General features: G+C 38.0%; 2 protein-coding genes across 3 annotated transcripts; both read left to right on the forward strand.

The window, feature by feature from the left end:
• Nucleotides 1-1,222: 1,222 nt before the first annotated feature.
• On the forward strand, nucleotides 1,223-8,235 carry erp27 (endoplasmic reticulum protein 27). Of its 2 annotated transcripts, none has more exons than XM_039656610.2 (7): nucleotides 1,223-1,327; nucleotides 2,929-3,014; nucleotides 4,140-4,277; nucleotides 6,212-6,328; nucleotides 7,173-7,298; nucleotides 7,878-8,075; nucleotides 8,152-8,235. In XM_039656610.2, exons 1-7 carry the CDS (start codon nucleotides 1,270-1,272, stop codon nucleotides 8,191-8,193), a joined length of 765 nt encoding a protein of 254 aa, XP_039512544.2. In that variant the 5' UTR covers nucleotides 1,223-1,269; the 3' UTR covers nucleotides 8,194-8,235. The 2 variants fall into 2 exon arrangements, with proteins under 2 accessions (XP_039512544.2, XP_088989808.1); XM_089133682.1 differs by having other exon boundaries at nucleotides 1,255-1,327; nucleotides 8,149-8,235.
• A 3,535-nt stretch (nucleotides 8,236-11,770) lies between these two features.
• On the forward strand, nucleotides 11,771-17,741 carry bglapl (bone gamma-carboxyglutamate (gla) protein, like). The gene is made up of 6 exons (XM_089133683.1): nucleotides 11,771-11,839; nucleotides 11,959-12,059; nucleotides 16,174-16,398; nucleotides 16,478-16,690; nucleotides 16,774-16,882; nucleotides 17,000-17,741. The coding sequence occupies exons 3-6, from the start codon at nucleotides 16,338-16,340 to the stop codon at nucleotides 17,100-17,102; spliced, it is 486 nt and encodes a 161-aa protein (XP_088989809.1). The 5' UTR covers nucleotides 11,771-11,839; nucleotides 11,959-12,059; nucleotides 16,174-16,337; the 3' UTR covers nucleotides 17,103-17,741.
• The last annotated feature ends 11 nt before the right edge of the window (nucleotides 17,742-17,752 follow it).

Genomic DNA, 17,752 nt, shown 5'->3' on the forward strand with positions numbered 1-17,752 from the left:
CATAGTTCGATGGATTTCCACCAGCGAAAAACGCTTGATGTAGCTGTGATAAAAGATTTAATTACGGAGAAGATCCCCCATCCTTCATGTTGACTTTTTAATTTTACTGCGCATGTAAAAAAATGAGCGCGTTGCGTGAATAATGAGCGCGCCTACATTTGAACGAACTTTAGCGCGCAAAATACGCGATATGTAAACGGTCCCTTGACAAGCTCCAATCAAGCCACGAGCTGAGCTGGCACCCAAAACCGCTACTGGAGGGGCTGGTAATGGGTGACGGCTTAATAATAATTTTCAGCAACTTTTATTTCCTCAACTATATTCATGTATAGTCCTTATGTAGCCCCGCCCCTTTTCAGCGCTGCGCTCGTTGTCTTTTGACTTCCGGCCTGTATTTTCACAGCGATCTTGCATAGATTTGAACGGCTCGTAAAAAAATTCCCGGTCGACGGTCACATGACTCCTGACTGGCACAACACACACTCTCAAACACACATCCAAATCTCTGTGGTGTGTTTTATGATAATCAATTCAAAAGATGTCAAAAATATTTCATAAGCCTAATTTTCTTTTGCTGGATATTACAACAGTTCCTTATATAGTCCCAGGATTTAACAAGGGTTTTTTTTTTTTTTTTTTCAAAACCTTTAACCTAAAATTGATAAAAGTATGATTTATTTATTTATTTATTTTTAAATTTTGTATATTTTTATTTAGGCTACTTATTTTTTCATTGTATTATTATTATTATTATTATTTAATTATTATTATTATTATGTGTTTTGATTTGTTTGTGGTCTGTGGTCATTGCCGTTTTGTTTTATTGTTAAAATATATAATTCAAAATACATTTTTCTTAAAAACATTATGGACCCTTATATAAAAATATATCATTTCTTAATATGGAATTATATGACAATTTATATACAATTTATATTTCTTAATGACACATGAAGCAGGTTTCTTCTGTTGTCTGTTTGGATCCTTGAGTTTCAATGAAAATCTCTTTACCACCGATTGCATTTTACAATATTGTGTTATTGTAATTTCCATACTGAGTTTCCTTCTGGAGGAAAACCAACACGTGTGTGTTCAGTGACACGTAATCTAAAGCGTCTGACCGCACACCTGTCCGTTTCACACACCTCAGCCAATCAGCATCAGCCTTGAGACGGTCACGTGACCCACGCTCGGACCCCTCACACGAGCACAACCGGTGGGCTTCTTCTCTTTCTTTCTTCACACAGTTTGTCCATATTTAGTGTAGTCATGATGTTTCTCATTGTTTTTTCTTTATTGACTGTGTGTGTGACAGCAGAAGATCCAGGTAAGACTTTAATATCCTCAAATATTAATATGAGAAATATCTTCAAATATCTTGCATAAAATTATATGCTTTAAATAAGCCTCAAACTAACTCTAATAACTAACTAAATTAAATATTGTTAATGTTTACACGTTTTTGTCTGTTAGATGCCTAAAGAAGGTTATGAACAAACATTCTTAACATTAATAGACAGTTCATTAAAAGTTATGTTTAATAATGTTTGTGCCAAAAATATTTTTGTTTCTACAACTTTTGTTTCTGAAACTTTGTAGTTGGACTAACATTTTTTTAAATGTTAAAGTTTCAGTTCATCTATTTTTTTTTTAAATGTAACGACTTGTTTCAGAAAGTTCAAAGAACATTCAAAAGTAACATTTCATAATGTGTGAAGAATGATACAATGTTCTATTAAAGAAGAGGTGTTTTGGAACGGGATGTTCTGAGTGTGTGTAACCTGATGTTCTCGATCACTGTCGGCCGTGGCCTCGATTGCTTTTATTACAGTTTTTCTCGATTGTTTACACACATTTTCTGGTACTTGAGACACAATGACCACAACATGTAACTCATTGACCAACCCCCTGAACCAATTCTGCTGAACTACAAGCACAATTCCTGCTTTACACTCGAATTGCAGTTCTAAAACACACGTTTTTCAAAACACTACACACAATTCTCTGCATTTGGCACAATTTTCATGCAGAAAATCTCTTGTTTTCACGAGGAACACACTGCCATTCAAATATTCACACTGACTCGTCACATGGGCAAACACCCGTCACACAGTTTTACAATTAGCAATCAGAGCTTTAGCATAAAATACCAAAACCAAAGAGAGAATGCAGCATAGATATTTTTTTTTTATTTCTTTTTTTACTGTAACATAACATAAAAAATTCTGTTGTTTTGTATGTAGGCCACTGTATGTGCAACTTTGTGTTGGTTGGGGTGTACAAAATGTGGGATCTATCTCCCATTGATTTTGTGGGAAAAATAAAATATATTTGTTACCGTGTATTTGTATGTTCTGGGTATAAAAACAATATTCTCAAATATTTTACAACACACTTATGTATGTAATGTCTGTAGTAAGTGTAACACTGAACAAAAAAAGGCCCAAGTCATTATGATGAATGGAGAAGAAGTGTTTTCCATTGATCATAGTGTTTTACATTGAGCACATCAGTGTTCAACTGATTCTTATAAATGTCTATTCATATGATGGTTTGTGTGCGTCATTTGAAAACAAAATACCATTTTGAGAAGAAATAACATTGTTTTGAATGTAAAGTTTCATTTTGCAGGAGAATTGGGGGGTTTTGCCAAGTGTGTGAGTGTTTTTAGATTTGTGTGTAGAGTTCTGAGAATATGAGGGATTCTTTCAGAAAATGTGTGTAAACAATCGAGAAAAACTGTAAACTATTGATCACAACAGCTGTAATCTGATAAATTCCCACTATAATGCATGAAGAAATTAAGAAATTCTAAACATTAACATGATTTCTTTATAAAGCTGCTTTTGAAACAATGTTGTGAGAAGCGCTAGACTTGATATTAATGTGTGTGTGTGTGTGTGTGTGTGTATGTGTGTTGATGTTCAGAGAACGGCGTCCTCAGACTGAAGGATGTTCCTGCGGCCGAGGCCTTCATCAACTCCACTGAAGTGGCCGTCATCGGGTTCTTCCAGGTGTGTGTGTGTGTGTGTGTGTGTGTGTGATGAGTAAGTTTAGGGGTCGGGTTTGTGTGTGTGTGCGTGTGTGTGTGTGTGTGATGAGTAAGTTTAGGGGTCGGGTTAGTGTGTGTGTGTGTGTGTGTGTGTGTGTGTGTGTGTGTGTGTGTGATGAGTAAGTTTAGGGGTCGGGTTTGTGTGTGTGTGTGTGTGCGTGTGTGTGTGTGTGTGTGTGATGAGTAAGTTTAGGGGTCGGGTTAGTGTGTGTGTGTGTGTGTGTGTGTGATGAGTAAGTTTAGGGGTCGGGTTTGTGTGTGTGTGTGTGTGTGTGATGAGTAAGTTTAGGGGTCGGGTTAGTGAGTGTGTGTGTGTGTGTGTGTGTGTGTGTGATGAGTAAGTTTAGGGGTCGGGTTAGTGAGTGTGTGTGTGTGTGTGTGTGTGTGTGTGTGTGTGATGAGTAAGTTTAGGGGTCGGGTTAGTGAGTGTGTGTGTGTGTGTGTGTGTGTGTGTGTGTGATGAGTAAGTTTAGGGGTCGGGTTAGTGAGTGAGTGAGTGTGTGTGTGTGTGTGTGTGTGTGTGTGTGATGAGTAAGTTTAGGGGTCGGGTTAGTGAGTGTGTGTGTGTGTGTGTGTGTGTTAGTCAGTATAGCTGGACAAGTTCCCAGATGAGTCTCAGGATAGTCCAGTTGTGGAATCCCAGAATGCCGAGTCCTCTGGCCGTCTGTGTGTGAGGAGGACGAGGCCGGGATCTGGGATTGTGGGATTGGCACGTCCAGCGCTCCATAAACACACACACATACACACACACACACACACACACACACAACCAGAGCCACAGATCCGGCAAACATGAGCTGTCGTTACACCCCGAGTCTCAATGTCCATCCATCCTCAACGGTCTGTGAGATCAGAATAAGTGTGTCTCAAAGCGTACTAGTGTGTAGAAGAGAGTTTACCAGAAGCAAAGATGATTGACAGGCCAGTTTACTGTAATAAGAGAGCAGTTGTATGACGTGAAATTGTGTCCCTACGCTTGTTTTGCTACACGCTCAAAAGTATCTACTTTTTCTTCACAAAAAGAGTACACACTTCTAAGGTGTAAGTATGACGAGTGTTAACATCAGTGTCTCCGTCTCTGCGTCAGACGGACGCCGCTCGCGGGTACAAGGAGTTCCTGTCCGCCGCTGCACAGATGACGTCTCTCCCGGTCGCGGTGTGCGGGGAACAGGAGGTGTGGGCCAGATACGGCATCGCCTCCGACACCATCTCCATCTTCAGGAAGGTAAACCCCGCACACACACACACACACACACACACACACACACACACAGGGAACGGGCACTCGAAGCTCTCCCAGGGGCCCGCAGGTTAGTTCGTCAACCCTGGGTTTAGGCATCCGCATCATGACAGTGGTTTGGCTTTTAGCGTGCTCATCGCCATAGTAACTCGCGCACCGCGGCTAACCTGGTGATGCTCGCGATGAGAGGTTCCAAACCAAACTTGGACCAATCAGCTGTGAGCAAAATGTCACATGTCTGACACGATGAACTGTTTCTACTCCACATTAAAGCTACACTGTGTAACTCGTTTAGTTTATTCTTAGCTAAAAACAGTTCTTTCAAAAATATACGTGCTCATTAATGTATATTTACTTCGTTAAAGTAATAAAGTATTTTCGTGAGTGTATATTATATGCCATTGAAAATGCATACGGGTAAGGGGTTCTAATGTCGGTCGCCATCTTGAAAGTACATTAGCCAAAGAGGGACACACCCGTTAATTCAAGCTTCGCCTTTCGCGTTTTAGCTAACACTCATGGACGAGGTCGAACTGGAAGCCGTGTTAATCTTGGACTACATTGGCCACCGTAGGAGTTAAAACGAAATCGGAATTGAGAGGAACAGAAACTAATATTCACTGGTTCACCACTAGATGGGGTTAAAAATCACACAGTGTAGCTTTAAAGGTCACTACATAGCAAATGATTTTTAAAGACAAAATTGTCTGGCGTTTAATAATACTTATTTAGAATGATACATTTGATTTAGAAATTATTTATGTAATTATTTTACCCTTAATCAATCACACATGTACGGTTTTAGTTCATCGTTTATTATAACGCATATTTGAAATGAATAAAGGTCAAATAAATCAATATAATCAATAGATTTAGCTATAAAATAACTATATGTGAGCAACTGTGTAAACTAACTTCACAACTTTTACTTGCACTGATATACAGTAGCGAGACCTTTTCTTTTAGTTGTTCTCTTTCATAGACGGCTGCTGTGTAAATTTGTTTAAATTCGTAATATTTGAATACTTTTATTTAATAAGTGAATTGCGCTGCTTCTCTCGCGAGAAATTCATTTAAATGTGTTTTGAATGAGTTTCACTCTTTCTCAGCGTGTGATTGGCTGTTCGCTACTGATGATGTCACTCCTAAACTCAGTATAAGTTAAAGCCTGGTTGGATTGGTTTGGTTTTGACTCAACTAATCCTGTAACCCGGGGTTTGTTCAACTACTATCATGGTACGGCCCTTGAAGTGCTTCAAAAGAAATAAAAACATAAAAAAGTAGACTAATATTAAATTGGAAGTAGAACAAAAATATCTCACCCAATGGTTCAATTTATTAGTAGACTCATCAGCGCTTGAGAAAATGACTCGCATAGAAACAAAACCACTGCTTTTGAAAAATATTGATATATAAAATATGGAGCAATTTCAATTATGAAATAATGCATATAATCAAAGGTGTGAATAGATTCGATTTATTATACGTTTAAGGTAAATAAATAATGTGAGTTTATTTAAATAACGTGAGTTTAGAGTTAAGTGTATTTGTTTTTTGTTGTTTTTGTGCAAATTTGTTTACTTGTCATGTTTTTGTACCCAGCAAAATAAAAAATAAAAAAGTTCTTACAGTAAAGTAAATAAAGTTATCTGGACTTTAATAATGTTCTCAAAACATTAGCACAAAAACATATTTATACATAGTTCATGTAAGTTCTTAAAGTTTCAGTTCATCAAAAAAATAATAATAATAATGTAACAAATTGTTTCAGAACGTTCAGAGAACATTCAAAAGTAACATTTCCATAATGTTTGAAGAATGATACAATGTTCCATTAACGTTCACCGTTTAGCTGGAAAACTCCTAATGTGTGTGTGTGTGTGTGTGTGTGTGTGTGTGTGTGTGTGTGTGTGTTACAGGCTGATCTTCATCAGGAGCACCTGAATCTCTCTGAGGCCAAGAAAGTTGATGCTGATGGACTCGTGCGCTTTATGACCATGAATAACATTCGCTACGTCACAGAGTATAATCAAGCGGTACTGAACACACACACACACACACCTCAACTTCTTGTCTCGTCTCTTCTTTGTAATGTTAATCTGATTTTATATATAATTATAATTAAAATAATTGTGCAATAACTAGTAGACCAACATCGTGATGCAGAATAAAAATCTGTAAAATAATAAAATTAAATATGCCAACAAATCTGTTGAATTATTCAACGCATGAGCTATTTTCCACTCTGTTTTTTAATTAAATGAACACGATAAATAATGATATGATTGATGTTGATTTATTATCGCTTCATAACATTATTTTTGAAATTCTGCATTCAGCAACTCTGTGCAATTCTTTTCATGATTTTTGTGTGATCAGAAAACATAACTGCGAGGAAACGATCTAATGATCTAATATAGACAAGATAATAAAAGACATTAAAACATATGCATAAATAAATGCACTAATAAATAGATAAATAAATAATTTTTGTGGGAAAAAATACAATTAAACACAGCCTAAATAAACACTCTAAAAAATGCTGGGTTGTTTTAACCCTAACCCTAAACCCAGCCATTTAAATATAATTTAAAAATTTAACCCAATGGCTGGGTTTGTACAAATTTAACCCAAAATTGGGTTAAAACAACCCAGCATTTTTTTAGAGTGAAGAAATGAAAGTATAAATAATTATTTGTTTTTGTTTTTATATACATTTCTTTGTATATTTATTCATTTATTTATTATTATGTCAGGTTCGGCATTCCTTATGATGTCTCTTTGCGATATATGATAGCTGTCGCTGCATGGAGAAATCGTCGACTGAATAAAGGAAGCCGAATCACAGTATGATTCCTCGTGTGTGTGTGTGTGTGTCAGTCTGCCGTGGGTCTGTTCCAGTCCGAGGTGAAGACGCACGTGCTGCTGTTCGCCAACAGAGGGCGCACGGACTCAGACCCGCTTCAGGAGCGCTTCAGGGATCTCGCGCCAAAATACACCGGCAAGGTAATATAAACGAGCGATTTTCCCGCGTGGAGCCGATGGAGAGAGTGTTATTTAAGAGGACGATGAGGTAAAGTCGCGCTGTTTTACTCTCTAATGGGATTAAGAGCTTCTGAGCTGATTACTCAAGCGCTCCGCCCATTGACCCTAATATTCTCCAGGTCACGCCAGGATTCTTCCAGAACTTTCAGAAATAGTGTATACGAGTGTATATTAGAAATCTTTTAGTTTAAAGCGACAGACTGATATATACAACATTTGAAGTGGATCAAAACCTTTCATTAAAGTTATATTCATGCATGAATTTTGAACAAAACCCAAACTTTTTCATGTAATTACAAGATAATTAGGGTCTCCATTTTACACTGAGAGTAATATTTATCTGTCACAAAAACAACTGAGGATCTTAGGGATGGAAAACTGTGCAGATACTGAACATAAATCTTGAAACGTGCAAATTAATAAACTATAGCTGAGTCCTATTAAAAAAAATTAACAAAATGAATCGTGACTTCTCATTTGATTTAAACGGGTTGAACAGTTTGCTAGAGACGTGATGATGAATGTTTTTGTGGAACGCAGATGTTGTTTGTGCTGGTCAACGGAAGCGAGAAGTCAAACGCGCGCGTGCTGGAGTACTTCGGCCTGGAGTCACGTGACCTGCCACGGGTCGGCATCTATGATGGCACCCTGGATGAGAAGTGGCTCATGCCGTCGGGTGAGATCACCGCTGAGCGCGTGCAGAGCTTCTGTGACTCGTTCCTGGCCGGAGAGCTGCAGGTGAGGCCGAGACTGAAGCACAATCACTGCTGTTATCAACACTGTGTGAACACTGAGCGTCTCCTCTCCACAGAAGCAGAAAGAGGCGGGAACATCCGAAGACAAGACCGAACTATAATACCATCCTTCATTCTCTTCAATAAAAATATTAAATGAAATACAGTGGATCCTGTTTGTGGTTCATTATAGGAGCTTTTTATCATTGATTAGGCTGTCAATCTGTGATAAACAACATGACTATTAATAGCTTTTTTCATTTTTTTATCTATGCACGTTTAGAATGGAGCTTTGTGCGTATTTAATAGAAATATGCTCTAAAAATGTTCCCATTATGTCACGAAAACGTTATTTCTGAATGTCCCCTGAATGTTCAAAACGTTTCATTTTTAAAAAAAAAACTTTATTTGAACGTTCAAACATTATGGAACGTTACTTTTTAATGTTCTCAGAATGTTTTACATTTAAGAAATAACAAACATCCAACTGAAACATTTCAGCAAAAAAAACTCTAAACTCATAAACGATGAATAAATAATGTTTTTATGCTACATTATTAAGACCAAACTTTGAATGTACGTTTAACCCTCTGGGGTCGTTCGTTTCAGAGTCACACTCGGGGTGTTCGGGTCCAAATGGACCCAAAGGGCGGGATTTATATTTAAAAAAAAAAAAATTATGATTTTTTTTTTTTTACTCATTTTTTATAATATTGTTTTGAGAAAATTTCAAAAATAAAAAAATATATAATTAGTATTAATGCAATAGTTATGACAAAATTTCCCCCCATTGAACATCATAGAAAAAATATTTAAAAAAATATATTTTTTTATTTTTTTTAAAGCTGTATTTCATTTTAGAGTCAAGCCTAGGCCTCATAAAAGCAATTTTTGAAATGAGATGGATACCATCTGGTGGACAAACTGAGCATTTTAAAAATGCAAAACACATGTATAATCTGAATTTTTTTGGTGTGTTTGTGTATAAAAGTGTGTTTGTGTGTGTTTGTGTGTGTCTAGATGTGTCCGTTTTGCACTCTTGATGTTTTATAGATTCACTCCTTCACTGTTGTGTGCTTTTTTTCAAGATCGTGGCTGATTTGTAGATTGTACGCACAAAAAAACTCAGTATTTTCACATTTTTGCCAATTTCCCATTTATTTAACATGCGGGTCCATTTGGACCCAAACACCCCAAGTGTGACTATTTTTTTTACAACCACTTAGACTGTTCACATCCTGTCCCCAATTTTTTGGGTGTTCAAATACCAAATACCAACAAAGTCACCAAATTTCAGACCATTCCGAGGAAGCTGTGACTTTAAAAAAAAACTTTATTTAAATTCTTCGGGTCCATTTGGGCCGAACAACCCCAGAGGGTTAATGAATTAACATTATTGGAAGGGGAAATATCATGAACATCTGACTTTTCGCGTGCTGTAATCGGCTGCTTCTACTAACCCTGACACCGTGAAACCCAGTAACTCTGTTCTGGTGAGTCTTTCTCTGCAAGCATGCCAAAAAACAAGCTGATCAGATTTCGCTAAATTATTACCCAGTACCTGATTGCCTAATCCCAACCCCGCCCCTAATCCTACCCCTCCCCCACAACTAACTTAAACCTAACAGTGATAGGGGGTTAATAATTTGGCGGGGTCTAAATTCCGCACAACACCAGAGTCTCTGACGCTCATGTAAAGGCTCCGCCCTCTTCTGAACGGAGGTGGAGCTAAAGCTCATTTACATTTAAAGGGACACACACAAAACCGGAGCATTTTTGCTCACAGCCAAAACAGCCCAAATATGACAAGCTTTAGTAAATGATCTGGTATTCTGAGCTGAAATTTCACACACACATTCTGGGGACGCCATAGATTTATATTACGAAAAGAGCACTAATATGTCACCATAACCTTACCAGAACGTTCCCCAGATAGCAAACTGACATTGAATCAACGTGGAAACATGACATCGAAACAACGTTGATCTGACATTGTTTTGCTCATCGAATTAACGTTGAACCAACGTCAGACTCGTCATTCTTTCAAAACTAACGGAAAATCAACTTTAAATCAACGTTGTTTCAACGTTATGAAAGCAAACCAATTTTCGATTTTCATTTAGATTTGAAGAATGCCGCGTCTGACGTTGGTTCAACGTTAATTCGATGAGCAAAATCAACGTTGTTTCGATATGAGAGACGTCGTTTCCACGTTGATTCATTGTCAGTTTGCTCAGCTGTCTGGGTCTGAAGAGCGTATATTGTCACCCCGAACCTAAACCACAGCCAGAACGGTCATTAATCGGCTGTTGGAGAACATTAAATAATGATTAAAGACTTCTGATTTCGGCTCAAGATTTGAGGAATCTTTTAGGATTTTTAATTAGTCTCAGACGGCAGAATCACCGTATTCACCCGGCTGTAAGACTCAAAACAGCTCTGAACAACAGAATTACAAGCGATTATATGTACTTTTCTCACACGTAACGAGAAGCCCTGAGTCTGTCTGTGAGAAATACAGTGTCCACGCCGCTCTGCGAGGCTGTAAACGGCTGGGCTTCGCTCGATGTTAGAGCGCGTCTGGATGCCGGAGCCGGCCGGATGCGGATAATGAGCGGTTCGCAATCTCTCACAGCCTTGGACAGCAAACACAGTATGAGTGTGTGTGTGTTTATTTGTGTGAACTGGAGATTCGGTGAAGGGATGTGTCCTCAGAGCGAGGTCAGACACACACACACACACACGATGATCAGCTGATAATGAGTTTATTTCTGCTCACGTGTGTTTATTATTCACATTCATACATGAAGAGGAGTCAGCACTGCATAGACTGAAGCATCGTGTGTGTGAGAGTGTGTGTGTCAGAACGCTGTGAAAATACTCAAACGTTATCTCACAGTTGTGAACATCCTTCTGCGATATTTTTTTTTGTGATCAACATTTTTATTGTTTTCTTGGTGGGGGGGTGGGGGGTTACAGACATCTCCAGAATCATATGTGACTATATCAAAACATCACAATGGTAGTGAATGGATGAGTGAGACAATACATATAATAAGACAATAGATAAAACAACAGAAATATGTTTGGCAGGTACAGTTCACATCAAAGAATCCTTCTGCGATATTAATAGAACATGTGTTCAGTTGTCTTTAACAGTGAGCAGATCATGTATATTTAAAGGGATAGTTCACTTTGAAATTAATTTTTGATATGTTTTATCTTACCTCAAGGGCATCCAAGATGTAGGCGTCTTTGTTTCCACAGTATTTTCAATTTTGACATTTTTCAGTCAAACCGTTGTTGTCTATCAGTCATACACTGGAGGCTAAGGGGGTCCACCAAAGAGAAGTCCAAATTAAACATGATTTAATGACTCGTAAATGTAAGTACACATTGATGGCCTAAGACACGAAACAAAAACTAAAAGTATTTATATCGTTTTACCTCGTGTAATCACAGTGATCTGAATCAGTTGTTCAATGTCCAACTGAACCGAACTGAATCAGTTCAATGTTACGCCGGAAGTGATCGCTTGCGTGTGACGTCACTCAATATTTACACGGAGATTTCGGAAGTTTTACGTTTTACTAAACATATTTAGATATCCCGAAATCGTCTTCCATTGCGGTTTCCTGTATATCTAAATATGTTTAGTGAAAGGTAAAAGTTCCCAAATCTCTGTAAACAAAGAGTGACGTAGCGATCACTTCCAGACCGAAGCGCCCGTGCCGTCAGATCATTTTGTCATGGCTGTGATTACACGAGGTAAAACGATATAAATACTGTTGGTTTTCGTTTCGTGTCTTAGGCCATCAATGTGTACTTACATTCACGAGTCATTAAATCATGTTTAATTTGGACTTCTCTTTGGTGGACCCCCTTAGCCTCCAGTGTATGACTGATAGACAACAACGGTTTGACTGAAAAATGTCAAAATTGAAAATACTGTGGAAACAAAGACACCTACATCTTGGATGCCCTTGAGGTAAGATAAAACATTTCAAAGTGAACTATCCCTTTAAACATTAATTACACATTCCTGAATCATTTTAGCAGCTTGTTTGTCTAATGTTTTTTTTTAAATGTCACTTGTTGTCGAAACACTCAAAAAGTAACGTTCCAAAAAAAACATTTGTAACATCGGCAAAATTATTCCCTTAACATTTACATTCCCAAAACATTCAGAAATAAGCTAAATATTCTTAGAGAACGTGTTGTTAGTTACACACTAATCTTATTCCTTACTGAAAGATGTCTTTAGTTCGACATGATTTATCGATAGTATTCTTTTCTCTTTCTCTTACATTCAACATGTCACAAGGCTTTATTTACTCATATTATTATTTATGATTTTCCCCATTGAAATCCTGAATTTGATGATGTCAGAGTAAACATCACACACTTATGAAGTCTGTTTGAACAAGATTGAAAGACGTTTATAACGACACATGTCATGAATTTGCAGGACAAAGGGCAATTTATCAATGCGATTTTAAGAAAACAAAGTGGAATTGTAATTAAAATTGATTCTGTATTGCACGCTGAACAGAAGGAGATGATCAGGGTTGGTTCATGGACGAGTCAAGAACTCGTTCTGCTAAAAACATTACAAGCTAAAAACAGAAAAACTCTCACTGTAATTATCGGAAGTTTGCAGACATACGGCTCAGAAACATTCAAAACTATCTATACGACCTTTTTTTATACGGCTTTTATATAACACGCGCACACACACACACACACACACATTCTGTGGTTGTGTTTGTGGTGTCTGCTGTGATGGTGGATACCAGAGTTGAGCCACATCAGACACTGCACTACATGAACTCTCTCTCTCTCTCTCTCTTGACTCTGTGGACTGTGTGTATGGATCTCTTCGGCCTGTTCATCGGCCAGATCCTTCATCAAACTCTCTGTATATTCTCTTTCCGTTTGCTTCTGGATGACCTTGTCCTGCAGCTTTTTGCACTGGTGAAGCTTTCAAACATAGAAAACATCCATCTATACAACACAACCATGAAAATTATAAGGCGGATGAGCAGTCCTGAACACAACACACAGCGCTGTCGTATTTCCACAGAGACACAAACCCAGTGGACTAAACAGAACCTAGACATGGAAATTACACAGCAGACCGGCCAAAGCTCATTTCCCTCTGTATGACACACACACACACACACACACACACAGGTCAGGTTAGGGCAGGTCGCATCTCTGCTGCCTGTGTGTTGTCATTTGTATATTGCATTTGAAAGCTTGTGTGTCTGTGTAGTGCTGCGATTTATGACGCATAGTTCCACCAGTAGGGGGCGACACGTGACTGTTTCTGTAAGAGAATTATTTTAATTATTCATTGAACCGATTAGTTCAAAGACACTCGTTAATTCAGGATCAAAACAAGTGACTGTGAGTGAGTCATTGAATCATTTAGGAACAAAACCAGAGAGTCATTAATTGATTCGTTCAAAAACATAATGTTGAATTTGAAACTGCATACTAGCATACTTCAACGTTTACCATATCTTTCTATGGCAGAAATAAGAGTAGAATGCTAGTATGTGGTTCAGAATTCAGTAAAAATTTATGAACATCACAAGTAAGCGACTGATTCTTAAACTGGTTCATTTAACAACATGGAAAACAATGAGTCATTGAATCATATATTGAATCATTCACTCAACCAACTCACTGATTCATTCTGAAGTGAAACACATCTGACTTTGTTTGGAACTATTTTCGTGGAAACTTTTTGTATCTAAAATGTAAGTTACTCAATTTTAACATGGTTTATTAAACTATAAGCAACATCACACAATAGTGCTACCGTCTATAACTCAAACAACTTCTCCCAACACGATTTTTAATTAGTACAATCAAAATAAGGAAATATTCAGAGCTGTCACTTTCTCATTTCGGGATTTTTTCTTGTTCATGTGTTTTATTTAGCAGATCGACATAGTATGGAAGCTTGTTTCGCCATAGAATGAAAAATAAAAAAAGGTAATTGCGACTTTTTATTTCACAATTCTGACTTTTTTTCTCACAATTGCGAGATATAAAGTCAGAATTGCGAGATATAAAGTCGTGAGATATAAAGTCAGACTTGCGAGATATAAAGTCAGAATTGCGTGATATAAACTGAATGAGAATAGAAAGTATATCACGCAATTCTTACTTTTTATCTCGCAATTCTGACTTTATATCTTCCAATTCTGACTTTATATCTCGCAATTCTGACGTTATATCACACAATTCTGACTTTATATCTCGCAATTCTGACGTTATATCACACAATTCTGACTTTTTATCTCGCAATTCTTACTTTTTATCTCGCAATTCTGACTTTATATCTTTCAATTCTGACTTTATATCTTTCAATTCTGACGTTATATCACACAATTCTGACTTTATATCTCACAATTCTGACTTTATATCTCGCAATTCTGACTTTATATCTCGCAATTCTGACTTTATATCTCGCAATTCTGACTTTATATCTCACAAATCTGACTTTATATCTCACAATTCTGACTTTATAACACGCAATTCTGACTTTATATCTCACAATTCTGACTTTATATCTCGCAATTCTGACTTTATATCTCACAATTCTGACTTTATATCTCACAATTCTGACTTTATATCTCACAATTCTGACTTTATATCTCACAATTCTGACTTTATATCTCACAATTCTGACTTTATATCTCACAATTCTGACTTTTTATCTCGCAATTCTTACTTTTTATCTCGCAATTCTGACTTTATATCTTTCAATTCTGACGTTATATCACACAATTCTGACTTTATATCTCGCAATTCTGACTTTATATCACACAATTCTGACTTTATATCTTTCAATTCTGACTTTATATCTTTCAATTCTGACGTTATATCTTTCAATTCTGACGTTATATCTCACAAATCTGACTTTATATCTCACAATTCTGACTTTATAACACGCAATTGTGTGACAAAAAGTTGCAATTATTATAATTTTTTTATTCAGTGGTGGAAACAAGCTTCCATAACATAGCTATGTGTCTACAGTCATTTCTGATGAACGTTCTTCAGATGGTCAATGTGCAACCCAATCACACTAAATGCGTCTCTAAAACTAATTTTCACGTATAAATTGACGATTGCACGCATTTTTCAGTCACATCTGCAAAGTACACGGGTAACTCAAACTCGTGGATTATTGCTCTGTCTACTTTCAGGTCTTTTGCCTTTATTAGTAGAGCAGACAGAAGGAGAATATGACACAGGTGAGACTCGAACCCGATCCCCATGAGCCAACAGCTCAATATTAAAGCCTTCTATGTGCAATTTAAACATTTGCATGCCTTTAAGGCAAACATAATTGCCTCTTAAAGCACACCTGGCCCCAGAATGGCCCCTTTAAATAGTAACCGGTTGGTGGTTTGGGGACAAATTTATTGATATACGTCCCCAGATGTTAGTTAAATATGGCTCGATTCGGGCACAGGCTCAAAAAGAAAAGTGGCTTTTGCAGTTTAGGTTAGTCATTATAATGAGCTTTAAATAAAAATCAACTCTATGGTATGTTCTCGATCACACAAACATCCGATATACCATATATGTATCGGGCCCACAACTGAAGCAGAGCATTATGGGGGATCCCTGTAAATCCTAATGACATGTTTCATGTGATGTGACCACCATTGTGTTTACTAAGTCAGTGTATATATTTAGATAGAAAGGAAGCAAATGGGTTTTATTGCATCTTTGACTAATATCTGCAGAATCGACTCGTGCGTAACACACACACACACACACACACGTGAGATTTCCCTTTTGAGTGTCCATCTGACCCGATCCAGGAACATTTGGACCCTGGAGAGTTTGGAGGAAAAATATACGTTTTACATTTAGAAGCATCGCCTACATTTCCCACAGATATGGCGAGCGCTTGGGTAAAGTCAGCCAGCGACGGGTCACAGGGCATGTGTGTGTGTTAGTGGTTTGGCTCAGTCTCGCAGGTTTAGGTGCATGTGTGTCTGTTTGCCAGCCTGCGGTTGCTGGAACACATGTGTGTGTGTGTGTGTGTGTGTGTGTGTGTTGTCATTGGAATGCAGAAAGGGGCAAGGACGTTTCTCCATTCTCAAACCAATCACAAACTCAAGCAGCCGTGTGTGTGGGTGACGGAGAGAGTATAAACACGCCGGCGGCCGAACGGACGACACACACACAGAAGAAACGAACACCGTCGACTGAGAGAAGAACCGAGACCTGAGGAAGCATGAAGACTCTGGGGCTCCTGTCTGTCTGCGCTCTGCTGTCTGTCTGCGCGTCTATGGGAGGTGAGACACGCTCATTATAACCTCTCGTGGTGTAAGTGTGTGTGTGTGAGCCCTTAACAGTGTGTTCTGCGTGTGATAGTGTACACAGAGCCTGAACCTGCAGATGTGGTGGTTCCTCCATCCCTGGCTCCTACTGAAACGGCCTCTTCATCCTCATCTGCCTCAGATTCCTCTTCATCTTCCTCTTCCTCCGAGTCCGACTCCGCATCCGACTCCGCATCCGACTCCACGTCTGATTCGGCCTCAGATTCATCCTCTTCCTCGTCTGAATCAAACTCTGTTAGCGCTGAAGGTGAGAAATAACCCGTCTTGTGTCGATCTGTGTATTATTCAGTCAGTTCGGTGAAGTGAAAGAGTGTGTGTGTGTGTTTTCAGGCACGCCTGCCACTCATGTCCTGCTGAAGAGAGACGTGGCGGCTTCACTCCTGAGACACCGGAGAGCGGGAGCACCGGCGGCCGATCTGAGTCTTCAACAGCTGGAGAGGTGAAGCACACGTACACACACAGACACACCCACACGGAAACACACCCACATGGATATATACACACACGCGGACACTCATGATTCTCATGGTGATGTTTTTGTCTTTCTGTCCTCCAGTTTGCGAGAGGTGTGTGAAGCGAATCTGGCCTGTGAACACATGGCTGAGACGGCTGGGATCGTGGCGGCCTATACGGCATATTATGGACCAATCCCATACTAACACACACTGACATCTGATCCTATCTGACTGATATGTTTTACCCCCAAACCCCCTTTTTTTTTTTGTCAGGACGTGTGTGTTTTTTAACGCCTGCCATGCAACTTAATGTTTCAGGTTTTGCTGTCACAATTCCTCATGTTTTAGTGATTGAGATATGAGTGCAATTGAATTGAAAAGCCTCCAAATGCCATTTGAAATTTTCTTCTTCAATGATGATTTCAGTAATTTCACTTAAATAATTATCATTGCCATTTAAGTGAAATTACTGAACTTAAATATACAAGTTTGATAAAAAAAATCATCATTAACGAAGAAAATTTCAAATGGCATTTTTAGAGGCTTTTGCATCTGAACTCTTCAATTAGACTCTGTGTTATTGAAGTGTGTTAAACTCCTTTATATTCTTATTATGCATATGTATAGAATAAAATCACAGTTAGGATAACTTCATTAGACACTTTAAAAAGATTTCAGTAGTGGATCATGTTAGTGTTGCGATTCAAAGGTGCTATTACACACAAATTATTTGTCGTGTTCTGTATATAAAACACATGTTCTGTTGACATTTTTTTTGTCAATGATACTTTATTTTTTTGTGCACATAATACTTGTATAGAGCGTATACTGTAATAAAAATAATAAAAAATATA

This window comes from Pimephales promelas, chromosome 8 (genome assembly GCF_988280905.1).
Source record: "Pimephales promelas chromosome 8, fPimPro1.hap1.1, whole genome shotgun sequence".
NCBI classification, from domain to species: Eukaryota; Metazoa; Chordata; class Actinopteri; order Cypriniformes; family Leuciscidae; genus Pimephales; species Pimephales promelas.

Coding starts and splice junctions, on each gene's coding strand:
- bglapl (XM_089133683.1), top strand. CDS start 16,338: ATGAAGACTCTGGGGCTCCTGTCTGTCTGCGCTCTGCTGTCTGTCTGC. Junction 16,399..16,477: donor TGTCTGCGCGTCTATGGGAG/GTGAGACACGCT, acceptor TGCGTGTGATAG/TGTACACAGAGCCTGAACCT. Junction 16,691..16,773: donor AAACTCTGTTAGCGCTGAAG/GTGAGAAATAAC, acceptor GTGTGTTTTCAG/GCACGCCTGCCACTCATGTC.
- erp27 (XM_089133682.1), top strand. CDS start 1,270: ATGATGTTTCTCATTGTTTTTTCTTTATTGACTGTGTGTGTGACAGCA. Junction 3,015..4,139: donor CCGTCATCGGGTTCTTCCAG/GTGTGTGTGTGT, acceptor TCTCTGCGTCAG/ACGGACGCCGCTCGCGGGTA. Junction 4,278..6,211: donor CCATCTCCATCTTCAGGAAG/GTAAACCCCGCA, acceptor TGTGTGTTACAG/GCTGATCTTCATCAGGAGCA.